The 26,868-nt window shown below is 46.0% G+C and overlaps 1 protein-coding gene across 1 annotated transcript in view; it reads left to right on the forward strand.

Annotated features, from left to right (window-relative positions):
- LOC124019500 (OTU domain-containing protein 7A-like) overlaps positions 1 to 26,868 on the forward strand; it is a 76,689-nt gene that overhangs the window by 21,407 nt on the left and 28,414 nt on the right. The window contains 3 exon segments of the mRNA XM_046334855.1: positions 7,317 to 7,429; positions 8,417 to 8,544; positions 10,938 to 11,087. Coding sequence (XP_046190811.1) covers positions 7,317 to 7,429; positions 8,417 to 8,544; positions 10,938 to 11,087 — 391 coding nt within the window.

Here is a 26,868-nt window from a genome sequence, read left to right on the forward strand (position 1 = left end):
TAGTTTTAATGACTCCAACCTAAGTGTATGTAAACTAGTTTTAATGACTCCAACCTAAGTACAACTCCAGTATGTAAACAGCCCAACTCCAGTCCTCAACCCCCAACTCCAGTCCTCCAGTACCCCCAACAGCCCAACTCCAGTCCTCCAGTACCACCAACAGCCCAACTCCAGTCCTCCAGTACCCCCAACAGCCCAACTCCAGTCCTCCACTACCCCCAACAGCCCAACTCCAGTCCTCCACTACCCCCAACAGCCCAACTCCAGTCCTCCCGTACCCCCAACAGCCCAACTCCAGTCCTCCAGTACCCCCAACAGCCCAACTCCAGTCCTCCTCCACTCCAGTCCTCCCCCAACAGCCCAACTCCAGTCCTCCAGTACCCCCAACAGCCCAACTCCAGTCCTCCAGTACCCCCAACAGCCCAACTCCAGTCCTCCAGTACCCCCAACAGCCCAACTCCAGTCCTCCTGTACCCCCAACAGCCCAACCAACTCCAGTCCTCCTGTACCCCCAACAGCCCAACTCCAGTCCTCCTGTACCCCCAACAGCCCAACTCCAGTCCTCCAACACCCCCAACTCCAGTCCTCCTGTACCCCCAACAGCCCAACAGTCCTCCAGTCCAACCAACTCCATTCCTCCAGTAACAGCCCAACTCCAGTCCTCCAGTACCACCAACAGCCCAACTCCAGTCCTCCAGTACCCCCAACAGCCCAACTCCAGTCCTCTGTACCCCCAACAGCCCAACTCCAACTCCAGTCCCCCAACAACCCAACTCCAGTCCTCCTGTACCCCCAACAGCCCAACTCCAGTCCTCCAGTACCCCCAACAGCCCAACTCCAGTCCTCCCTACCAACAGCCCAACAACCCAACTCCAGTCCTCCAGTACCCCCAACAGCCCAACTCCAGTCCTCCTGTACCCCCAACAGCCCAACTCCATCCAGTCCTCCCAGCAACCCAACTCCAGTCCTCCTGTACCCCCAACAGCCCAACTCCAGTCCTCCTACCCCCCAGCCCAACTCCAGTCCCTCCAACAACCCAACTCCAGTCCTCCTGTACCCCCAACAGCCCAACTCCAGTCCTCCTGTACCCCCAACAGAACCATTCCTCCAGTACCCCCAACAGCCCAACTGAGTCCTGATACCCCCAGAGAACCATTCACAGCCCAACTCCTGTCCTCCATACCTCCCAACAGAACCATCCTCCTTACCCCCAACAGCCCAACTCCAGTCCTGACCACCAACAGCCCAAACCTCCTTCACACAACTGACCTGATACCTGCAGAGAACCATTCACACTGACCTGATACCTGTAGAGAACCATTCACACTGACCTGATACCTGTAGAGAACCATTCACACTGACCTGATACCTGTAGAGAACCATTCACACTGACCTGATACCTGTAGAGAACCATTCACACTGACCTGATACCTGTAGAGAACCATTCACACTGACCTGATACCTGTAGAGAACCATTCACACTGACCTGATACCTGTAGAGAACCATTCAACCTGACCTGATACCTACAGAGAACCATTCACACTGACCTGATACCTGTAGAGAACCATTCACTCAGACCTGATACCTGTATTTTGGGTACAGGCTCTGTGGAAATGCAGGAGTGATAACCCCAGCGTCTTTCAGACACGCCAACAGCTGCTCTAAAGGAGCTGGCATGGTGTGTTAGTGTGATCTTTGTCTGGGTATGAAAGGGGTATTTCTGGTTCCCCCCAAGGCAAAAGCAGCCTCAGCTGTTCCTGTGCAATACACACACACATTGCACAACATAGTCAAAATGAATACATCTAGACAGCAAACAAATAGTCCCACCTGACACGTACAGTCATCTGATATCATCCCCCCTCAATAACCTCCCCAACATGGTGATACATTCATCTGATATCATCCCCCCTTCCCCTCAATAACCTCCCCAACATGGTGATACATTCATCTGATATCATCCCCCTCCCCTCAATAACCTCCCCAACATGATGATACATTCATCTGATATCATCCCCCCTCAATAACCTCCCCAACATGGTGATACATTCATCTGATATCATCCCCCTCCCCTCAATAACCTCCCCAACATGGTGATACATTCATCTGATATCATCCCCCTCCCCCTCAATAACCTCCCCAACATGGTGATACATTCATCTGATATCATCCCCTCCCCTCAATAACCTCCCCAACATGATGATACATTCATCTGATATCATCCCCCTCAATAACCTCCCCAACATGGTGATACATTCATCTGATATCATCCCCCCTCAATAACCTCCCCAACATGGTGATACAGTCATCTGATATCATCCCCCTCAATAACCTCCCCAACATGGTGAAACATTCATCTGATATCATCCCCCTCCCCTCAATAACCTCCCCAACATGGTGATACATTCATCTGATATCATCCCCCTCAATAACCTCCCCAACATGGTGATACATTCATCTGATATCATCCCCCCTCAATAACCTCCCCAACATGATGATACATTCATCTGATATCATCCCCTCAATAACCTCCCCAACATGATGATACATTCATCTGATATCATCCCCCTCCCCTCAATAACCTCCCCAACATGGTGATACAGTCATCTGATATCATCCCCCTCCCCCTCAATAACCTCCCCAACATGGTGATACATTCATCTGATATCATCCCCCTCAATAACCTCCCCAACATGATGATACATTCATCTGATATCATCCCCCCTCCCCTCAATAACCTCCCCAACATGGTGATACATTCATCTGATATCACCCCCCTCCCCCTCAATAACCTCCCCAACATGGTGATACATTCATCTGATATCATCCCCCTCCCCTCAATAACCTCCCCAACATGGTGATACATTCATCTGATATCATCCCCTCAATAACCTCCCCAACATGATGATACATTCATCTGATATCATCCCCCCTCAATAACCTCCCCAACATGGTGATACATTCATCTGATATCATCCCCCTCCCCTCAATAACCTCCCCAACATGGTGATACATTCATCTGATATCATCCCCCTCCCCCTCAATAACCTCCCCAACATGGTGATACATTCATCTGATATCATCCCCCTCCCCTCAATAACCTCCCCAACATGGTGATACATTCATCTGATATCATCCCCCTCCCCCTCAATAACCTCCCCAACATGGTGATACATTCATCTGATATCATCCCCCTCAATAACCTCCCCAACATGGTGATACATTCATCTGATATCATCCCCCTCCCCCTCAATAACCTCCCCAACATGGTGATACATTCATCTGATATCATCCCCCTCCCCTCAATAACCTCCCCAACATGATGATACATTCATCTGATATCATCCCCCTCAATAACCTCCCCAACATGGTGATACATTCATCTGATATCATCCCCCTCAATAACCTCCCCAACATGGTGATACATTCATCTGATATCATCCCCCCTCCCCCTCAATAACCTCCCCAACATGGTGATACATTCATCTGATATCATCCCCCTCAATAACCTCCCCAACATGGTGATACATTCATCTGATATCATCCCCCTCCCCTCAATAACCTCCCCAACATGGTGATACATTCATCTGATATCATCCCCCTCAATAACCTCCCCAACATGATGATACATTCATCTGATATCATCCCCCTCAATAACCTCCCCAACATGGTGATACATTCATCTGATATCATCCCCCCTCCCCCTCAATAACCTCCCCAACATGGTGATACATTCATCTGATATCATCCCCCTCCCCCTCAATAACCTCCCCAACATGGTGATACATTCATCTGATATCATCCCCCTCCCCCTCAATAACCTCCCCAACATGGTGATACATTCATCTGATATCCTCCCCTCAATAACCTCCCCAACATGGTGATACATTCATCTGATATCCTCCCCCTCAATAACCTCCCCAACATGGTGATACATTCATCTGATATCCTCCCCTCAATAACCTCCCCAACATGGTGATACATTCATCTGATATCCTCCCCCTCAATAACCTCCCCAACATGGTGATACATTCATCTGATATCATCATCCCCATGGTGATACATTCATCTGATATCATCCCCCTCAATAACCTCCCCAACATGGTGATACATTCATCTGATATCATCCCCCTCCCCTCAATAACCTCCCCAACATGGTGATACATTCATCTGATATCATCCCCCCTCCCCTCAATAACCTCCCCAACATGGTGATACATTCATCTGATATCATCCCCCTCCCCCTCAATAACCTCCCCAACATGGTGATACATTCATCTGATATCATCCCCCTCCCCCTCAATAACCTCCCCAACATGGTGATACATTCATCTGATATCATCCCCCTCCCCCTCAATAACCTCCCCAACATGGTGATACATTCATCTGATATCATCCCCCTCAATAACCTCCCCAACATGGTGATACATTCATCTGATATCATCCCCCTCCCCTCAATAACCTCCCCAACATGGTGATACATTCATCTGATATCATCCCCCTCCCCTCAATAACCTCCCCAACATGGTGATACATTCATCTGATATCATCCCCCCTTCCCCTCAATAACCTCCCCAACATGGACACATTATGGCAATAATCAACCCTGTGATAAAATGATTCTTCTAGTGCTGAGTAATGCTGTTGTCCTGGTGAAAACCCTATGGGTCCTGGTTATAACCCTATGGGTCCTGGTTAACAACCCTCTGGGTCCTGGGTATAACCCTATGGGTCCTGGTTAACAACCCTATGGTTCCTGGTCAAAACCCTCTGGGTCCTGGTTAACAACCCTCTGGGTCCTAGTTATAACCCTCTGGGTCCTGGTTAACAACCTTCTGGGTCCTGGTTAACAACCTTCTGGGTCTTGGTTAACAACAACCCTCTGGGTCCTGGTCAACAACCCTCTGGGTCCTGGTCAACAACCCTATGGGTCCTGGTTAACAACCCTCTGGGTCCTAGTTATAACCCTCTGGGTCCTGGTTAACAACCTTCTGGGTCCTGGTTAACAACCTTCTGGGTCCTGGTTAACAACAACCCTATGGGTCCTGGTTAACAACCTTCTGGGTCCTGGTTAACAACAACCCTATGGGTCCTGGTCAACAAACTTCTGGGTCCTGGTTAACAACAACCCTATGGGTCCTGGTCAAAACCCTATGGGTCCTGGTCAACAACCCTATGGGTCCTGGTTAACAACCCTATGGGTCCTGGTCAACAACCCTCTGGGTCCTGGTTAAAACCCTATGGGCCCTGGTCAACAACCCTATGGGTCCTGGTCAACAACCCTCTGGGTCCTGGTCAAAACCCTATGGGCCCTGGTCAACAACCCTCTGGGTCCTGGTCAAAACCCTATGGGTCCTGGTCAACAACCCTCTGGGTCCTGGTCAAACCCCTATGGGCCCTGGTCAACAACCCTATGGGTCCTGGTTATAACCCTCTGGGTCCTGGTTAACAACCCTATGGGTCCTGGTTAACAACCCTATGGTTCCTGGTCAAAACCCTCTGGGTCCTGGTTAACAACCTTCTGGGTCCTGGTTAACAACAACCCTATGGGTCCTGGTTGACAACCTTCTGGGTCCTGGTTAACAACCTTCTGGGTCCTGGTTAACAACCCTATGGGTCCTGGTTATAACCCTCTGGGTCCTGGTTAACAACCTTCTGGGTCCTGGTTAACAACCTTCTGGGTCCTGGTTAACAACAACCCTATGGGTCCTGGTTGACAACCTTCTGGGTCCTGGTTAACAACAACCCTCTGGGTCCTGGTCAAAACCCTATGGGTCCTGGTCAACAATCTTCTGGGTCCTGGTTAACAACAACCCTCTGGGTCCTGGTCAAAACCCTATGGGTCCTGGTCAAAACCCTATGGGTCCTGGTCAAATCCCCTCTGGGTCCTGGTCAAAACCCTATGGGTCCTGGTCAAAACCCTATGGGTCCTGGTCAAAACCCTATGGGTCCTGGTCATCAACCCTCTGGGTCCTGGTTAACAACAACCATCTGGGTCCTGGTTAACAACCCTCTGGGTCCTGGTTAACAACCCTATGGGTCCTGGTTAACAACCCTATGGGTCCTGGTCAAAACCCTATGGGTCCTGGTTAACAACCCTATGGGTCCTGGTTAACAACCCTATGGGTCCTGGTTAACAACCCTCTGGGTCCTGGTTAACAACCCTATGGGTCCTGGTTATGACCCTATGGGTCCTGGTTAACAACCCTCTGGGTCCTGGTTAACAACCCTATGGGTCCTGGTTATGACCCTCTGGGTCCTGGTTAACAACCCTATGGGTCCTGGTTAACAACCCTATGGGTGGGGTGGACAGAGAGGGGGGGGGGATTTCAGTGTAAAGCAGAAACCTGTTTACTTGTACTGCATATATTCACAGCACGTACAGTAGCCTCGCTAATTACCTGTTGACTTGTGCTGGGCTTCTGCTGCTGTTCTGCTGGGCCAACGTCTTTGTGTTGTGATTTGATTCTCCACTTGATCACACACCCCGGGTGGCTGTGAAGACGTACGTTGTCTTAGTGGTGCCATGCTCTGCTCAGTCAACACCTGCTGTTCAATGTCTGCTGACTCATTTAGACCGGAAAGGGCCGTAGGACACGCACACACACACGCACACGCACACACACACCGGCCCCAGTGCTGTAGGAGACAGGAGATGTATTAGAAAGGGCTCAGGCTCCACCCAGTGCATTTATGAAATGAGGTCCTGTACCTCCTCCAAATGAGGCCCTTATACACCCTCCAAATGAGGCCCTGTACCCCCACCAAATGAGGCCCTGTACCCCCTCCTAATGAGGCCCTGTACCCCCTCCTAATGAGGCCCTGTACCCCCTCCAAATGAGGCCCTGTACCTCCTCCAAAGAGGGCCTGTACCTCCTCCAAATGAGGCCCTGTACCCTCTCCAAATGAGGCCCTGTACCCCCACAAAATGAGGCCCTGTACCCTCTCCAAATGAGGCCCTGTACCCTCTCCAAATGAGGCCCTGTACCCACACAAAATGAGGCCCTGTACCCCCTCCAAATGAGGCCCTGTACCCCCTCCAAATGAGGCCCTGTACCCCCTCCAAATGAGGCCCTGTACCCTCTCCAAATGAGGCCCTGTACCCTCTCCAAATGAGGCCCTGTACCCTCTCCAAATTAGGTCCTGTACCCTCTCCAAATGAGGCCCTGTACCCTCTCCAAATTAGGTCCTGTACCCTCTCCAAATGAGGCCCTGTACCCCCTCCAAATGAGGCCCTATGCCATCAACAGCAAGATCAACATTTGACGTGTGTGTGTGTGTGTGTGTGTGTAACCTCTATGTTCTCTCTCCTCAGTCAGGGCTGGTGTACACGGAGGAGGAATGGGAGAGAGAATGGAACGAGCTGCTGAAACTAGCTTCTAGTGAACCGCGTACACACAGCAGCAAGAATAACAACAATACCGGAGGGTGAGTATCACACACACACACACACACACACAATCACACACACACACACACACACACACACACACACACACACACACACACACACACACACACACACACACACACACACACACACACACACACACACACACACACACACACACACACACACACACACACACACACACACACACACAACTGAGAGCAGTGAGCACCAAACAACTGATAGCAGTATTGAGACTGCATGGGTCAACTACTAGATCAGATATGATGGTGTCTGTTGGATAAAGCCCTGACTATGGTGTCTATAGGTCAATATCAGGTCAGTTATGATGGTGTCTATAGGTCAATATCAGGTCAGTTATGATGGTGTCTATAGGTCAATATCAGATCAGTTATGATGGTGTCTGGTTGATGTCTGTATAAAGCCCTGACTATGGTGTCTATAGGTCAATATCAGATCAGTTATGATGGTGTCTGGTTGATGTCTGTATAAAGCCCTGACTATGGTGTCTATAGGTCAATATCAGATCAGTTATGATGGTGTCTATAGGTCAATATCAGATCAGTTATGATGGTGTCTATAGGTCAATATCAGATCAGTTATGATGGTGTCTATAGGTCAATATCAGATCAGTTATGATGGTGTCTGGTTGATGTCTCTATAAAGCCCTGACTATGGTGTCTATAGGTCAATATCAGATCAGTTATGATGGTGTCTATAGGTCAATATCAGATCAGTTATGATGGTGTCTGGTTGATGTCTCACACACACACACACACACACACACACACACACACACACACACACACACACACACACACACACACACACACACACACACACACACACACACACACACACACACACACACACACACACACACACACACACACACACACACACACACTTGACATTCAAATATCAGCCAAAATTAGAGGTATATAATTTTAAAATGTTTACCCAGTAGATCAGTAGTGTCTGACAGGGGTTGTGTCTTGACGCAGGGTGGATAACTCAGAGGACCCTGTGTATGAGAGTCTGGAGGAGTTTCATGTGTTTGTCCTGGCTCACGTGCTGCGTCGACCAATCATAGTGGTGGCTGACACCATGCTACGGGACTCAGGGGGAGAGGGTGAGTACACACGCCATGCTACGGGACTCAGGGGGAGAGGGTGAGTACACACACCATGCTACTGGACTCAGGGGGAGAGGGTGAGTACACACGCCATGCTACGGGACTCAGGGGGAGAGGGTGAGTACACACGCCATGCTACGGGACTCAGGGGGAGGGTGAGTACACACGCCATGCTACAGGACTCAGGGGGAGAGGGTGAGTACACACACCATGCTACTGGACTCAGGGGGAGAGGGTGAGTACACACGCCATGCTACACGCCATGCTACTGGACTCAGGGGGAGATGGTGAGTACACACGCCATGCTACTGGACTCAGGGGGAGAGGGTGAGTACACACGCCATGCTACAGGACTCAGGGGGAGAGGGTGAGTACACACGCCATGCTATGGGACTCAGGGGGAGAGGGTGAGTACACACGCCATGCTACGGGACTCAGGGGGAGAGGGTGAGTACACACGCCATGCTACGGGACTCAGGGGGAGAGGGTGAGTACACACACCATGCTACTGGACTCAGGGGGAGAGGGTGAGTACACACACCATGCTACATACTGCAGAGACCCATTATAGTTGTGGCTAGATGCTACATCTTGCAGAGACCCATTGTAGTTGTGGTTAGATGCTACATCTTGCAGAGACCCATTGTAGTTGTGGTTAGATGCTATGTACTGCAGAGACCCATTGTAGTTGGGGCTAGATGCTAGGTGCTCAGAGACCCATTGTAGTTGTGGTTAGATGCTATGTACTGCAGAGACCCATTGTAGTTGTGGCTAGATGCTAGGTGCTCAGAGCCTCAGGAATATGCTCGAATCCCAGAGCAGGAGAAGGTGAAAAATCTGCTGATGTGCCCTTGAGCAAGGCACTTAACCCTCATTGCCTGAGGGTCACCGTTAATAATGGCAGTCCCTGGCCGTGACCCCACTCTTCCAGGTGGTCTCAGGGGGAGTTGGAAAAAGCAACAATTAATAAATAATCATCATCAAATTTACACATGTATTAATACTCACTTGTACGATGTGTGAAATAGGACAAATATAAGTGTCCACCAAAATGATTATGAATTATTATTATTATTATTATTATTATTATTATTATTATTATTATTATTATGAATTATTATTATTATGAATTATTATTATTATTATTATTATTATTATTATTATTATTATTATTATGAATTAGTATTATTATTATTAATTATTATTATTATTATTAATTATTATTATGAATTAGTATTATTATTATTAATTAGTATTATTATTATTATTATTATTATTAATTATTATTATTATTATTATTATTATTATTTATTATTATTATTATTAATTATTATTGTTATTATTAATTATTATTATTAATTAGTATTATTATTATTAATTATTATTATTATTATTATTATGAATTATTATTATTATTATTAATTATTATTATGAATTAGTATTATTATTATTAATTAGTATTATTATTATTATTATTATTATTATTATTATTATTATTATTATTATTATTAATTAGTATTATTATTATTAATTATTATTACTATCAATTAGTATTGTTATTATGAATTAGTATTATTATGAATTAGTATTATTATGAATTAGTATTACTATGAATTATTATTATTATGAATTATTATTATTATTATTAATTAGTATTATTACTAGTAATTATTATTATTAATTATTATTTATTATTATTATTATTATTATTAATTATTATTACTATGAATTAGTATTATTATTATTAATTATTATTATTATTATTAATTATTATTATTGTTATTCATTATTTATTATTAGTATTATTATGAATTATTATTATTATTATTATTATTATTAATATTATTATTATTATTATTATTATTATTATTATTAATTATTAGTATTATTATTCTGAATTATTATTATTATTATTAATTATTATTATTATTATTAATTATTATTATTATTACATATTCACACCACAGACGTACCTGCTCACAAAACCCAAAGAAGAAGAACGGTCCGACTCAGAGTCACGTATCTAGAGAGTTCGAGAGGACATTTTAGGTTTCTGCATTATGATGTGTTTATATGGTATTACATTGCATGGCAGCCATTTTAGCTCACCATGGGCAACATGGACCGATAGCGGTTCACATCATTCTCAGGAATTTTTAACAATACTATGTACAAGATTTCAAATTCTTGTCGTAAATGGATATACGGAATGCTCAAAGGCACTAACATGGCGTCCAAAAGCTGGCCCAACTCTTTAGACAGATTGCTCTGGTAAGACTCATTTGCATAAATCGAACTACTCTCATTCCTAGATGGGCCAAACGGAGAACTTTCAGACTGGGTCTTTCATCTCAACCTCTAACTGCCTGACCTCTTCTCCCCTCCCCCAGCATTTGCCCCCATCCCGTTTGGAGGGCTGTACCTGCCCCTGGAGGTGCCTCCTAACCTGTGCCACTGCTCCCCCCTGGTCCTAGCTTACGACCAGGCTCACTTCTCTGCCCTGGTGTCCATGGAGCAGAAGGACCAGCACCAAGAACAAGGTAAGACAGACGACTGGAAGTTGACTGAGGGTGTCCTAATATGTATACCGTAACCCCTAAGGGGACTGAGGATGTCCTAATATGTATACCGTAACACCTAATGTGACTGAGGATGTCCTAATATGTATATCGTAACTCCTAAGGGGACTGAGGATGTCCTAATATGTATACCGTAACCCCTAAGGGGACTGAGGATGTCGTAATATGTATACCGTAACTCCTAAGGGGACTGAGGATGTCCTAATATGTATACCGTAACCCCTAATGTGACTGAGGATGTCCTAATATGTATACCGTAACCCCTAAGGGGACTGAGGATGTCCTAATATGTATACCGTAACCCCTAATGTGACTGAGGATGTCCTAAAACGTATACCATGGCTCCATAAGGTGACTAAGGATGTCCTAAATAGTGTACCGGGACTGCTTAGGTAACTGAGGATGTCCGGAAATATATCCCGTTTATATCAAGGTGTCTGAAGATGTCTTAAAGTGGATTCCTACCAGTGGAGGCTGGTGAGAGGAGATATAGGAGGACGGACTCATTGTAATGGCTGGAATGGAATCAATAGAACACTATAAAACACGTCAAACATATGGAAACCACGTTTGACTCCGTTCCTTTTATGCCATTCCAGCCATTACAATGAGCCCGTCCTCCTATAGCTCCTCCAACCAGCCTCCACTGATTCCTACTGCTCAAACCTAATCTCCATGTTATCTAGAGGAAGCAGGTAGACAGACATACAGTATGTTATCTAGAGGAAGCAGGTAGACAGACATACAGTCTGTTATCTAGATGAAGCAGGTAGACAGACATACAGTCTGTTATGTAGATGAAGCAGGTAGACAGACATACAGTCTGTTATCTAGATGAAGCAGGTAGACAGACATACACAGACATACAGTCTGTTCTGCAGAGGAAGCAGGTAGACAGACATACAGTCTGTTATCTAGATGAAGCAGGTAGACAGACATACAGTCTGTTATGTAGAGGAAGCAGGTAGACAGACATACAGTCTGTTATGTAGATGAAGCAGGTAGACAGACATACAGTCTGTTATCTAGATGAAGCAGGTAGACAGACATACACAGACATACAGTCTGTTCTGCAGAGGAAGCAGGTAGACAGACATGCAGTCTGTTATCTAGATGAAGCAGGTAGACAGACATACAGTCTGTTATGTAGAGGAAGCAGGTAGACAGACATACAGTCTGTTATCTAGATGAAGCAGGTAGACAGACATACAGTCTGTTATCTAGAGGAAGCAGGTAGACAGACATACAGTCTGTTATCTAGATGAAGCGGGTAGACAGACATACAGTCTGTTATCTAGAGGAAGCAGGTAGACAGACATACAGTCTGTTATGCAGATGAAGCAGGTAGACAGACATACAGTCTGTTATCTAGAGAGAGAGACTAGAGAGAGAGAGAGAGGGAGACTAGAGAGAGAGGGAGAGAGGGAGACTAGAGAGAGGGAGACTAGAGAGAGAGAGAGAGGGAGACTAGCGAGAGAGAGACTAGAGAGCAAGAGGGGGAGAGAGAGACGAGAGAGAGAGAGAGACTAGAGAGAGAGAGAGAGACTAGAGAGAGAGAGTGTGAGAGACAGAGACTCCTTTTTTCTCTCTCCCTTATAATAACAATATGACTCTTTGTCCTTCCCAGCATTGCTGGTTTTCTATGCTTGTTTTATTTCTGTGGTATAGCAAATATGACTAAAGCCAGGCTATATAAACAGCTGCAGTTATTTAAAACTATTTTTAGATGTACATATACTATTTTATCATTTCCTGCTTTACACTAAGTTGGCCCAATCAGCATTTCCCCTGCCTTCCACTGAAATGAACGAGGCCATTTTATCTTAAAGCCTCTATTTCCTTCAACACTGTTGCTGACTAATGAGGTTGTGGTTAATGTGGAGGGGCGGCAGGGTAGACTAGTGGTTAGAGTGGAGGGTTGGCAGGGTAGACTAGTGGTTAGAGTGGAGGGGCGGCAGGGTAGACTAGTGGTTAGAGTGGAGGGGCGGCAGGGTAGACTAGTGGTTAGAGTGGAGGGTTGGCAGGGTAGCCTAGTGGTTAGAGTGGAGGGGCGGCAGGTAGACTAGTGGTTAGAGTGGAGGGGCGACAGGGTAGCCTAGTGGTTAGAGTGGAGGGGCGGCAGGGTAGCCTAGTGGTTAGAGTGGAGGGGCGGCAGGGTAGACTAGTGGTAAGAGTGGAGGGGCGGCAGGGTAGACTAGTGGTTAGAGTGGAGGGGCGGCAGGTAGACTAGTGGTTAGAGTGGAGGGGCGGCAGGGTAGACTAGTGGTTAGAGTGGAGGGGCGGCAGGGTAGCCTAGTGGTTAGAGTGGAGGGTTGGCAGGCTAGCCTAGTGGTTAGAGTGGAGAGGCCGCAGGGTAGACTAGTGGTTAGAGTGGAAGGTTGGCAGGGTAGCCTAGTGGTTAGAGTGGAGGGGCGGCAGGTAGACTAGTGGTTAGAGTGGAGGGGCGGAGGGGCGGCAGGTAGACTAGTGGTTAGAGTGGAGGGGCGGCAGGGTAGACTAGTGGTTAGAGTGGAGGGGTGGCAGGGTAGACTAGTGGTTAGAGTGGAGGGGCGGCAGGGTAGACTAGTGGTTAGAGTGGAGGGTTGGCAGGGTAGACTAGTGGTTAGAGTGGAGGGTTGGCAGGGTAGACTAGTGGTTAGAGTGGAGGGTTGGCAGGGTAGACTAGTGGTTAGAGTGGAGGGTTGGCAGGGTAGACTAGTGGTTAGAGTGGAGGGGCGGCAGGGTAGACTAGTGGTTAGAGTGGAGGGTTGGCAGGGTAGCCTAGTGGTTAGAGTGGAGGGGCGGCAGGGTAGACTAGTGGTTAGAGTGGAGGGGCGGCAGGGTAGACTAGTGGTTAGAGTGGAGGGGCGGCAGGGTAGCCTAGTGGTTAGAGTGGAGGGTTGGCAGGCTAGCCTAGTGGTTAGAGTGGAGAGGCCGCAGGGTAGACTAGTGGTTAGAGTGGAGGGTTGGCAGGGTAGCCTAGTGGTTAGAGTGGAGGGGCGGCAGGGTAGACTAGTGGTTAGAGTGGAGGGGCGGCAGGGTAGACTAGTGGTTAGAGTGGAGGGTTGGCAGGGTAGCCTAGTGGTTAGAGTGGAGGGGCGGCAGGGTAGACTAGTGGTTAGAGTGGAGGGTTGGCAGGGTAGCCTAGTGGTTAGAGTGGAGGGGCGGCAGGGTAGACTAGTGGTTAGAGTGGAGGGGCGGCAGGTAGACTAGTGGTTAGAGTGGAGGGGCGGCAGGGTAGACTAGTGGTTAGAGTGAAGGGTTGGCAGGGTAGACTAGTGGTTAGAGTGGAGGGTTGGCAGGGAAGACTAGTGGTTAGAGTGGAGGGGTGGCAGGGTAGCCTAGTGGTTAGAGTGGATGGGGCGGCAGGGTAGCCTAGTGGTTAGAGTGGAGGGGCGGCAGGGTAGACGAGTGGTTAGAGTGGAGGGGCGGCAGGGTAGCCTAGTGGTTAGAGTGGAGGGGCGGCAGGGTAGCCTAGTGGTTAGAGTGGAGGGGCGGCAGGGTAGCCTAGTGGTTAGAGTGGAGGGGCGGCAGGGTTGCCTAGTGGTTAGAGTGGAGGGTTGGCAGGGTAGCCTAGTGGTTAGAGTGTAGAGGCGGCAGGGTAGCCTAGTGGTTAGAGTGGAGGGGCGGCAGGGTAGACTAGTGGTTAGAGTGGAGGGGCGGCAGGGTAGCCTAGCGGTTAGAGTGGAGGGGCGGCAGGGTAGCCTAGTGGTTAGAGTGGAGGGGTGGCAGGGTAGCCGAGTGGTTAGAGTGGAGGGGCGGCAGGGTAGACTAGTGGTTAGAGTGGAGGGGCGGCAGGGTAGACTAGTGGTTAGAGTGGAGGGGCGGCAGGGTAGACTAGTGGTTAGAGTGGAGGGGCGGCAGGGTAGCCTAGTGGTTAGAGTGGAGGGGCGGCAGGGTAGCCTAGTGGTTAGAGTGGAGGGGCGGCAGGGTAGACTAGTGGTTAGAGTGGAGGGGCGGCAGGGTAGCCTAGTGGTTAGAGTGGAGGGGCGGCAGGGTAGCCTAGTGGTTAGAGTGGAGGGGCGGCAGGGTAGCCTAGTGATTAGAGTGGAGGGGCGGCAGGGTAGCCTAGTGGTTAGAGTGGAGGGGCGGCAGGGTAGACTAGTGGTTAGAGTGGAGGGGTGGAGGGGTGGCAGGGTAGCCTAGTGGTTAGAGTGGAGAGGTGGCAGGGTAGACTAGTGGTTAGAGTGGAGGGGCGGCAGGGTAGACTAGTGGTTAGAGTGGAGAGGCGGCAGGGTAGCCTAGTGGTTAGAGTGTAGAGGTGGAAGGGTAGCCTAGTAGTTAGAGTGTTGGACTAGTAACTGGAAGGTTGCAAATTCAAATCCCTGAGCTGACAAGGTACAAATCTGTCGTTCTGCCCCTGAACAGGCAGTTAACCCACTGTTCCTAGGCCGTCATTGCAAATAAGAATTTCTTTTTAACTGACTTGCCTAGTTAAATAAAGGTTAAATAAAGATAAAAAATAAAATGAAAAAATCTGTGCCATTGTGTTTTGGTAGTGGGGTGTAAATACACATCATCGCCACCAGAGGGCAGCGCTGACTAAATGAAAGAAGCCATTGTGTTTTGGTAGTGGGGTGTAAATACACATCATCGCCACCAGAGGGCAGCGCTGACTAAATGAAAGAAGTCATTGTGTTTTGGTAGTGGGGTGTAAATACACATCATCGCCACCAGAGGGCAGCGCTGACTAAATGAAAGGAGCCATCTGTGCTGCCGGTGAGGGAGAGACTTACAGCCCTGGTTAACACAGACAGTAATGCTCTTTTCTTTTTGTTCCAGTCCAACACTAACACACCTGATTCAACTAATCAGCTCATCATCAAACCCTTATTCAGTTGAATCCCGTGTGCTACTGTTGGGATGGAACGAACATGTTCTGTCCTGTCTCCCACCAGGGACTCCCGTTCGAAATATCGCTGCTATTTTTTATTTCAACTTTGTCGAACTAACAAAATCAATTTTATTTGTTTATTTTTTAACTAGGCAAATAAGTTAAGACCAAATTCTTATTTAATTTACAATGACGGCCTACCCTTTACAATGACGGCCTACCCTTTACAATGACGGCCTACCCTTTACAATGACGGCCTACCCTTTACAATGACGGCCTACCCTTTACAATGACGGCCTACCCTTTACAATGACGGCCTACCCTTTACAATGACGGCCTACCCTTTACAATGACGGCCTACCCTTTACAATGACGGCCTACCCTTTACAATGACGGCCTACCCTTTACAATGACGGCCTACCCTTTACAATGACGGCCTACCCTGCTATTTAGTTGCCGTTGGATCCTGTCGCTGTGTTCTGAGACGAGTTCCTGGCCTTTCTTTTAGACAAAGGGTTGTAAAGGCAGCCAGCTATGGAATCACCCAGCCGTACTGCCTTTACAGGTGGTCTCAAGGCTTGTTTTGACAGTTGCTGCGTTTGATAACCGCCATTTTATGTCAAACTACTGAATTCATACTGTATCCGTGGGTCTATTATCTCTCTCGTAGAAATATAGGATCTCTATCTCTTTTTGACCACCATTTTGTGTCAAACTACTGTATTCATACTGTATCCGTGGGTCTATTATCTGTCTCGTAGAAATATAGGATCTCTATCTCTTTTTGACCACCATTTTGTGTCAAACTACTGTATTCATACTGTATCCGTGGGTCTATTATCTGTCTCGTAGAAATATAGGATCTCTATCTCTTTTTGACCACCATTTTGTGTCAAACTGCTGGTTTCATAAGCGATCTGGTTACCTGTTGCCTCTATTCTCCCATTTAGCACAATCAATGGGAAGATCTGTGTTGTTCAGTGTTCCTTGATAGCTGTAGTGTTTGTGACCTTCGTGTCCCAGACAGGTTTCTACCGGTCTCTGTTTACTATAGAGAGGAACACAGCACACCACCACACGTTGAGGCTAGCTAGACCAGACACACGGACTGTTCATGGTTGAGTCCCAGATGACACCCTAAACCCTACACAGTGCACTACTTTTGAGCAGAGCGCGTAGTCCCAAATAGAACCCCCCGTTCTCTTTGTAGCGCACTACCGTGGTCAAAAGTAGTGCGCTATATAAGGGCGTAGGGTGCCATTTGGGGCACAGTCCTAATGCTTCCCTGTTTGTATCTCGTTGTTCTGTTCTAGTTTGGAACTCTGATAAACATTCTAGAACACTATAAACATTCTAGAACACTATAAACATTCTAGAACACTGTTCCAGAACTACTACTGGTTTCATTGTGATGTCATGCCATGTTCCGGTCAGTAGCTCCTCTGCCTACAGTATCTACAAATACACAAGGTGCAATTTCAATCAATTAGCCCATGTGTCAGATAACATTTCTACATTACCAGGTGAGGTAATTCATCATCAAATGATGTGCCCAGGGGCCCTGACCTCCAGGGGACCCCCATTGATTTTTAGGGTGACAGGTAGTCTAGTGGTTAGAGTGTTGGACTAGTAACCAGCAGGTAGACTAGTGGTTAGAGTGTTGGACTAGTAACCAGCAGGTAGTCTAGTGGTTAGAGTGTTGGACTAGTAACCAGCAGGTAGCCTAGTGGTTAGAGTGTTGGACTAGTAACCAGCAGGTAGTCTAGTGGTTAGAGTGTTGGACTAGTAACCAGCAGGTAGACTAGTGGTTAGAGTGTTGGACTAGTAACCAGCAGGTAGACTAGTGGTTAGAGTGTTGGACTAGTAACCAGCAGGTAGACTAGTGGTTAGAGTGTTGGACTAGTAACCAGCAGGTAGATTAGTGGTTAGAGTGTTGGACTAGTAACCAGCAGGTAGCCTAGTGGTTAGAGTGTTGGACTAGTAACCAGCAGGTAGACTAGTGGTTAGAGTGTTGGGCCAGTAACCAGCAGGTAGTCTAGTGGTTAGAGTGTTGGACTAGTAACCAGCAGGTAGCCTTGTGGTTTGAGCGTTGGGCCAGTAACCAGCAGGTAGACTAGTGGTTAGAGTGTTGGGCCAGTAACCAGCAGGTAGACTAGTGGTTAGAGAGTTGGGCCAGTAACCAGCAGGTAGACTAGTGGTTAGAGCGTTGGGCCAGTAACCAGCAGGTAGACTAGTGGTTAGAGTGTTGGACTAGTAACCAGCAGGTAGCCTAGTGGTTAGAGTGTTGGGCCAGTAACCAGCAGGTAGTCTAGTGGTTAGAGTGTTGGACTAGTAACCAGCAGGTAGCCTAGTGGTTAGAGTGTTGGACTAGTAACCAGCAGGTAGCCTAGTGGTTAGAGTGTTGGGCCAGTAACCAGCAGGTAGTCTAGTGGTTAGAGTGTTGGACTAGTAACCAGCAGGTAGCCTAGTGGTTAGAGTGTTGGGCCAGTAACCAGCAGGTAGACTAGTGGTTAGAGAGTTGGGCCAGTAACCAGCAGGTAGACTAGTGGTTAGAGCGTTGGGCCAGTAACCAGCAGGTAGACTAGTGGTTAGAGAGTTGGGCCAGTAACCAGCAGGTAGCCTAGTGGTTAGAGTGTGAGCTGACAAGGTAAAAATCTGTCGTTCTGCCCCTGAACAAGGCAGTTAACCCACTGGGGGGGGGTGCTAAAGTGTTTTGCACGTGAGGTGGGTAGGCCCCGCCCCTATATCTTACTTCCGGCCCCCGAAAGGCTAGAGGCGCTTCTGGTTGTACTCTGTGCAAATTGTTGCCAGGAGCAGGGAGGGAGGGAGGGTTCAGGGTTCATTAAGTGAGAGGGAGGGAGGTTTTTCGGAGGAAGGGGTGAGGAAGGGGCCGATGGGTTGTTCTAGGACAGACGCTGAGGTTCTTGTCAACAGAAGAGCCGTAAACACTTTTCCAGTTCCCTGAATGAGACGGGGGGGGGGGGGTCATGTCTGAACGGAAAGAGGAACAGGGGCAGGACAGCACGTTCAGTAATCTGTACTCTGGGCCCAAGTGGCACCCTAGTCCTTATAGTGTTAGTCCCTATAAAGGGCTCATGTTGAAAGTAGTGCACTATATAGGGCTCATGTTGAAAGTAGTGCACTATAGAGGGCTCATGTTGAAAGTAGTGCTCTATAGAGGGCTCATGTTGAAAGTTATGCACTATATAGGGCTATATAGGGCTCATGTTGAAAGTAGTGCTCTATGTAGGGCTCATGTTGAAAGTAGTGCACTATATAGGGCTCATTTTGAAAGTAGTGCACTATATAGGGCTCATGTTGAAAGTAGTGCTCTATATAGGGCTCATGTTGAAAGTAGTGCTCTATATAGGGCTCATGTTGAATGTGGTGCACTATATAGGGCTCATGTTGAAAGTAGTGCTCTATATAGGGCTCATGTTGAATGTGGTGCACTATATAGGGCTCATGTTGAAAGTAGTGCTCTATATAGGGCTCGTGTTGAAAGTAGTGCTCTATGTAGGGCTCATGTTGAAAGTAGTGCACTATAGAGGGCTATATAGGGCTCATGTTGAAAGTAGTGCTCTATATAGGGCTCATGTTGAAAGTAGTGCACTATATAGGGCTCATGTTGAAAGTAGTGCTCTATATAGGGCTCATGTTGAAAGTAGTGCTCTATAGAGGGAATAGAGTTCCATTTGGTCCTCTATCTACTCTGTACAGTTAACAGCTGTTGTTGTGTGTTGGGGGCCTAATACTGATCATAGTGATACCATCCATACCAGCTGTGAACCCTGTGTGAACCACGTCTTTACACTGATATGCATAGAGAGCAACAGGTGTGCATGTGCACGTGCACGCTCTCTCACTGACTCTGACTGCACTAGTTTAGCCCTCACCTTTCATTCAGGGTGTTATGGGAGAGATTGGTATGAGAGGTGAGACAGAGAGAGGGAGAGGGAAAGAGAGAGACAGAGGGAGAGAGAAAGAGAGACAGAGAGGGAGAGAGAAAGAGAGAGAGACAGAGAGATGGAGAGAGAGAGGGGGGGGAGAGCGAGAGAGAGAGGTGAGAAAGAAGGAGAGAGAGAGACAGACAGCGAGAGAGAGAGAGGGGAGAGAGAGAGAGAGAGAGAGAGAGAGAGAGAGAGAGAGAGAGAGAGAGAGAGAGAGAGAGAGAGAGAGAGAGAGAGAGAGAGAGAGAGAGAGAGAGAGAGAGAGAGAGAGAGAGAGAGAGAGAGAGAGAGAGAGAGAGAGAGAGAGAGAGAGAGAGAGAGAGAGAGAGGGACGGACGGACGGACGGACGGACGGACGGAGAAGGAAGACAGAAAGAGAGGTAGGGTATGAGAGGGAAGACAGACAGAGAGGTAGGGTATGAGAGGGAAGACAGAGAGAGAGGTAGGGTATGAGAGGGAAGACAGAAAGAGAGGTAGGGTATGAGAAGGAAGACAGAGAGAGAGGTAGGGTATGAGAGGGAAGACAGACAGAGAGGTAGGGTATGAGAGGGAAGACAGAGAGAGAGGTAGGGTATGAGAGGGAAGACAGAGAGAGAGGTAGGGTATGAGAGGGAAGACAGAGAGAGAGGTAGGGTATGAGAGGGAAGACAGACAGAGAGGTAGGGTATGAGAGGGAAGACAGACAGAGAGGTAGGGTATGAGAGGGAAGACAGAGAGAGAGGTAGGGTATGAGAGGGAAGACAGAGAGAGAGGTAGGGTATGAGAGGGAAGACAGAAAGAGAGGTAGGGTATGAGAAGGAAGACAGACAGAGAGGTAGGGTATGAGAGGGAAGACAGAGAGAGAGGTAGTGTATGAGAGGTTGTAACTATCTTAGTCACATTGCAGGCAGGTTGTTATTGACATGGAAAACAGGAGCACACAGCCAGGAACACAGCCAGGAACACAGCCAGGAACACAGCCAGGAATACAGCCAGGAACACAGCCAGGAACACAGCCAGGAACACAGCCAGGAACACAGCCAGGAACACAGCCAGGAATACAGCCAGGAACACAGCCAGGAATACAGCCAGGAATACAGCCAGGAACACAGCCAGGAACACAGCCAGGAACACAGCCAGGAACACAGCCAGGAACACAGCCAGGAACACAGCCAGGAACACAGCCAGGAACACAGCCAGGAACACAGCCAGGAACACAGCCAGGAACACAGCCAGGAACACAGCCAGGAACACAGCCAGGAATACAGCCAGGAACACAGCCAGGAACACAGCCTGTTTTGGACCTGGGTTCAAATACTATTCAACATCTTTCAGATACTTTGAAGTTTGCTTGGAGTGCCGATGGGTGGGGTTTGTACTTTTTCCACAATGACATAGGGTTTAGTGCAACAGGCAAGCTCAATCAAGCATAAAAAAAAAACGGTATTTGAAATGATTACGAACTATGTTTGAATCCAGGCGTGCTGCCTGCCTGCTGTTGCGTGCCTGGCTGGCTGCCTGCGTGACAGGTTGACCTGAGAGGTGAGGTTAGGCCGTAACTCTGTCAGAGGGTTATTATGACGAGACTTGTTCAGACGGGTGTACAGTGTATCACTCCAGACTACAGAGGAAGACAGGAGAGTTGAGTTGATGATACGTCTGTTGTTGAGACTCATGTACCTAAAGGGAAACAGTGATCTGGTGTGACACGTGGTCGTCAGCCATTTTGACAGTACAGTACAGTTTCTACGGTACACATTTCTCCACTGTAGAAGACGATGGCAAGGCTATTTGCGGTTCTCTTCAGAAGAAGAAGAGGGAAATCTTGGCTGATTTGTTTTCCAGTATAAATATATTGACATTTCAGTCATTATGGCTTCCTTCAGTCAGTACACCACATGTAGATTTTGACAGATCAAACACTTCATTTAGTCTTCATTACCCAGGGGTGTATATAGTCTTAATTACCCAGGGGTATATTTAGTCTTCATTACCCAGGGGTGTATTTAGTATTCATTACCCAGGGGTGTATATAGTCTTCATTACCCAGGGGTGTATATAGTCTTAATTACCCAGGGGTGTATATAGTCTTAATTACCCAGGGGTATATTTAGTCTTAATTACCCAGGGGTATATATAGTCTTCATTACCCAGGGGTATATTTAGTCTTCATTACCCAGGGGTGTATATAGTCTTAATTACCCAGGGGTATATTTAGTCTTAATTACCCAGGGGTATATATAGTCTTCATTACCCAGGGGTGTATATAGTCTTAATTACCCAGGGGTGTATATAGTCTTAATTACCCAGGGGTATATTTAGTCTTAATTACCCAGGGGTATATATAGTCTTCATTACCCAGGGGTGTATATAGTCTTAATTACCCAGGGGTGTATATAGTCTTAATTACCCAGGGGTATATTTAGTCTTAATTACCCAGGGGTATATATAGTCTTCATTACCCAGGGGTATATATAGTCTTCATTACCCAGGGGTATATATAGTCTTCATTACCCAGGGGTATATTTAGTCTTAATTACCCAGGGGTGTAATTAGTCTTAATTACCCAGGGGTATATTTAGTCTTAATTACCCAGGGGTATATATAGTCTTCATTACCCAGGGGTATATTTAGTCTTAATTACCCAGGGGTATATTTAGTCTTAATTACCCAGGGGTATATTTAGTCTTCATTACCCAGGGGTATATATAGTCTTAATTACCCAGGGGTATATATAGTCGTAATTACCCAGGGGTGTAATTAGTCTTAATTACCCAGGGGTGTATATAGTCGTAATTACCCAGGGGTGTAATTAGTCTTAATTACCCAGGGGTGTATATAGTCTTCATTACCCAGGGGTGTATATAGTCTTCATTACCCAGGGGTATATTTAGTCTTAATTACCCAGGGGTATATATAGTCTTAATTACCCAGGGGTATATTTAGTCTTAATTACCCAGGGGTATATTTAGTCTTAATTACCCAGGGGTATATATAGTCTTAATTACCCAGGGGTATATTTAGTCTTAATTACCCAGGGGTGTAATTAGTCTTAATTACCCAGGGGTATATTTAGTCTTAATTACCCAGGGGTATATATAGTCTTAATTACCCAGGGGTGTAATTAGTCTTAATTACCCAGGGGTATATTTAGTCTTAATTACCCAGGGGTGTAATTAGTCTTAATTACCCAGGGGTATATTTAGTCTTAATTACCCAGGGGTGTATATAGTCTTAATTACCCAGGGGTATATATAGTCACAGTAGCTGTCATTTCCATGTGGTGTATTCTGTCTTTTCGGTCAGTCTTGTGATAGATTACATAAAATCCTTGAAAGAATCCCAATGTTCTGGTAGTTTACTGGTCCATGTTGAAAGTTTCCAGTAATATACCCTCCCTTTGCAACGCTAATTATGTCTTACAGTACATTGTCTCAGTGCAGGGAGATGTCATTTATCTGAGAGTACATTGTCTCAGTGCAGGGAGATGTCATTTATCTGATAGTACATTGTCTCAATGCAGGGAGATGTATTTTATCTGAGAGTACATTGTCTCAGTGCAGGGAGATGTCATTTATCTGAGAGTACATTGTCTCAGTGCAGGGAGATGTCATTTATCTGAGAGTACATTGTCTCAGTGCAGGGAGATGTCATTTATCTGAGAGTACATTGTCTCAATGCAGGGAGATGTCATTTATCTGAGAGTACATTGTCTCAGTGCAGGGAGATGTCATTTATCTGAGAGTACATTGTCTCAATGCAGGGAGATGTCATTTATCTGAGAGTACATTGTCTCAGTGCAGGAGATGTCATTTATCTGAGAGTACATTGTCTCAATGCAGGGAGATGTCATTTATCTGAGAGTACATTGTCTCAGTGCAGGGAGATGTCATTTATCTGAGAGTACATTGTCTCAGTGCAGGGAGATGTCATTTATCTGAGAGTACATTGTCTCAATGCAGGGAGATGTCATTTATCTGAGAGTACATTGTCTCAGTGCAGGGAGATGTCATTTATCTGAGAGTACATTGTCTCAGTGCAGGGAGATGTATTTTATCTGAGAGTACATTGTCTCAATGCAGGGAGATGTATTTTATCTGAGAGTACATTGTCTCAGTGCAGGGAGATGTCATTTATCTGAGAGTACATTGTCTCAATGCAGAGAGATGTATTTTATCTGAGAGTACATTGTCTCAATGCAGGGAGATGTCATTTATCTGAGAGTACATTGTCTCAATGCAGGGAGATGTATTTTATCTGAGAGTACATTGTCTCAATGCAGAGAGATGTATTTTATCTGAGAGTACATTGTCTCAATGCAGGGAGATGTCATTTATCTGAGAGTACATTGTCTCAATGCAGGGAGATGTATTTTATCTGAGAGTACATTGTCTCAATGCAGAGAGATGTATTTTATCTGAGAGTACATTGTCTCAATGCAGGGAGATGTCATTTATCTGAGAGTACATTGTCTCAATGCAGAGAGATGTATTTTATCTGAGAGTACATTGTCTCAATGCAGAGAGATGTATTTTATCTGAGAGTACATTGTCTCAATGCAGGGAGATGTCATTTATCTGAGAGTACATTGTCTCAATGCAGAGAGATGTATTTTATCTGAGAGTACATTGTCTCAATGCAGGGAGATGTCATTTATCTGAGAGTACATTGTCTCAATGCAGAGAGATGTATTTTATCTGAGAGTACATTGTCTCAGTGCAGGGAGATGTATTTTATCTGAGAGTACATTGTCTCAATGCAGGGAGATGTCATTTATCTGAGAGTACATTGTCTCAATGCAGAGAGATGTATTTTATCTGAGAGTACATTGTCTCAGTGCAGAGAGATGTATTTTATCTGATAGTACATTGTCTCAGTGCAGAGAGATGTCATTTATCTGAGAGAACATTGTCTCAATGCAGAGAGATGTATTTTATCTGAGAGTACATTGTCTCAATGCAGGGAGATGTCATTTATCTGAGAGTACATTGTCTCAATGCAGAGAGATGTATTTTATCTGAGAGTACATTGTCTCAATGCAGGGAGATGTCATTTATCTGAGAGTACATTGTCTCAATGCAGAGAGATGTATTTTATCTGAGAGTACATTGTCTCAATGCAGAGAGATGTATTTTATCTGAGAGTACATTGTCTCAATGCAGAGAGATGTATTTTATCTGAGAGTACATTGTCTCAATGCAGAGAGATGTATTTTATCTGAGAGTACATTGTCTCAATGCAGGGAGATGTCATTTATCTGAGAGTACATTGTCTCAATGCAGAGAGATGTATTTTATCTGAGAGTACATTGTCTCAATGCAGGGAGATGTCATTTATCTGAGAGTACATTGTCTCAATGCAGAGAGATGTATTTTATCTGAGAGTACATTGTCTCAGTGCAGGGAGATGTATTTTATCTGAGAGTACATTGTCTCAATGCAGGGAGATGTCATTTATCTGAGAGTACATTGTCTCAATGCAGAGAGATGTATTTTATCTGAGAGTACATTGTCTCAGTGCAGAGAGATGTATTTTATCTGAGAGTACATTGTCTCAGTGCAGAGAGATGTATTTTATCTGAGAGTACATTGTCTCAGTGCAGAGAGATGTATTTTATCTGAGAGAACATTGTCTCAGTGCAGAGAGATGTATTTTATCTGAGAGAACATTGTCTCAGTGCAGAGAGATGTATTTTATCTGAGAGAACATTGTCTCAGTGCAGAGAGATGTATTTTATCTGAGAGAACATTGTCTCAATGCAGAGAGATGTATTTTATCTGAGAGTACATTGTCTCAATGCAGAGAGATGTATTTTATCTGAGAGTACATTGTCTCAATGCAGAGAGATGTATTTTATCTGAGAGTACATTGTCTCAATGCAGAGAGATGTATTTTATCTGATAGTACATTGTCTCAGTGCAGAGAGATGTCATTTATCTGAGAGAACATTGTCTCAATGCAGAGAGATGTATTTTATCTGAGAGTACATTGTCTCAATGCAGAGAGATGTATTTTATCTGATAGTACATTGTCTCAGTGCAGAGAGATGTCATTTATCTGAGAGAACATTGTCTCAATGCAGAGAGATGTATTTTATCTGAGAGAACATTGTCTCAATGCAGAGAGATGTATTTTATCTGAGAGTACATTGTCTCAATGCAGAGAGATGTATTTTATCTGAGAGTACATTGTCTCAATGCAGAGAGATGTATTTTATCTGATAGTACATTGTCTCAGTGCAGAGAGATGTCATTTATCTGAGAGAACATTGTCTCAATGCAGAGAGATGTATTTTATCTGATAGTACATTGTCTCAGTGCAGAGAGATGTCATTTATCTGATAGTACATTGTCTCAGTGCAGAGAGATGTCATTTATCTGAGAGAACATTGTCTCAGTGCAGAGAGATGTCATTTATCTGAGAGAACATTGTCTCAGTCAGTCTGTGGTGTAAAGTAATTCATCGTGTCTCAGGATCAAACTGTACGACGAACTTTCTGTGAAAGGAAAGACAGAACGGCGTCACACTGCAACACACACACACACACACACACACACACACACACACACACACACACACACACACACACACACACACACACACACACACACACACACACACACACACACACACACACACACACACACACACACACACACACACACACACACACACGCAAACACACACAAACACACACAAACACACGGAAAGACAGAACCGTCTCACTGAAGACCTGTGGGAGAAACTCTCAAGACCACAGCACAACACAGCTGTACTCTATCAGAGACACACACACACTACTTACGTAAACACTCCCACACACACTCCCCCACACACACACACACACACACACAGGATGCTGCATTCCTCTCTACATTCTGAGAGTTACAGCTAAATCTTTTTTTGTGAAAAGCCCTGAACGTCAGAAGCTGGCTGACTGTCGGACAGACACTTTTACAGTACAGCCTGTCCTCTGTCTCAACAACCTTTGGAAAGAAAA

Source organism: Oncorhynchus gorbuscha, unplaced genomic scaffold (assembly GCF_021184085.1).
Source record: "Oncorhynchus gorbuscha isolate QuinsamMale2020 ecotype Even-year unplaced genomic scaffold, OgorEven_v1.0 Un_scaffold_611, whole genome shotgun sequence".
Lineage (NCBI taxonomy): Eukaryota > Metazoa > Chordata > Actinopteri > Salmoniformes > Salmonidae > Oncorhynchus > Oncorhynchus gorbuscha.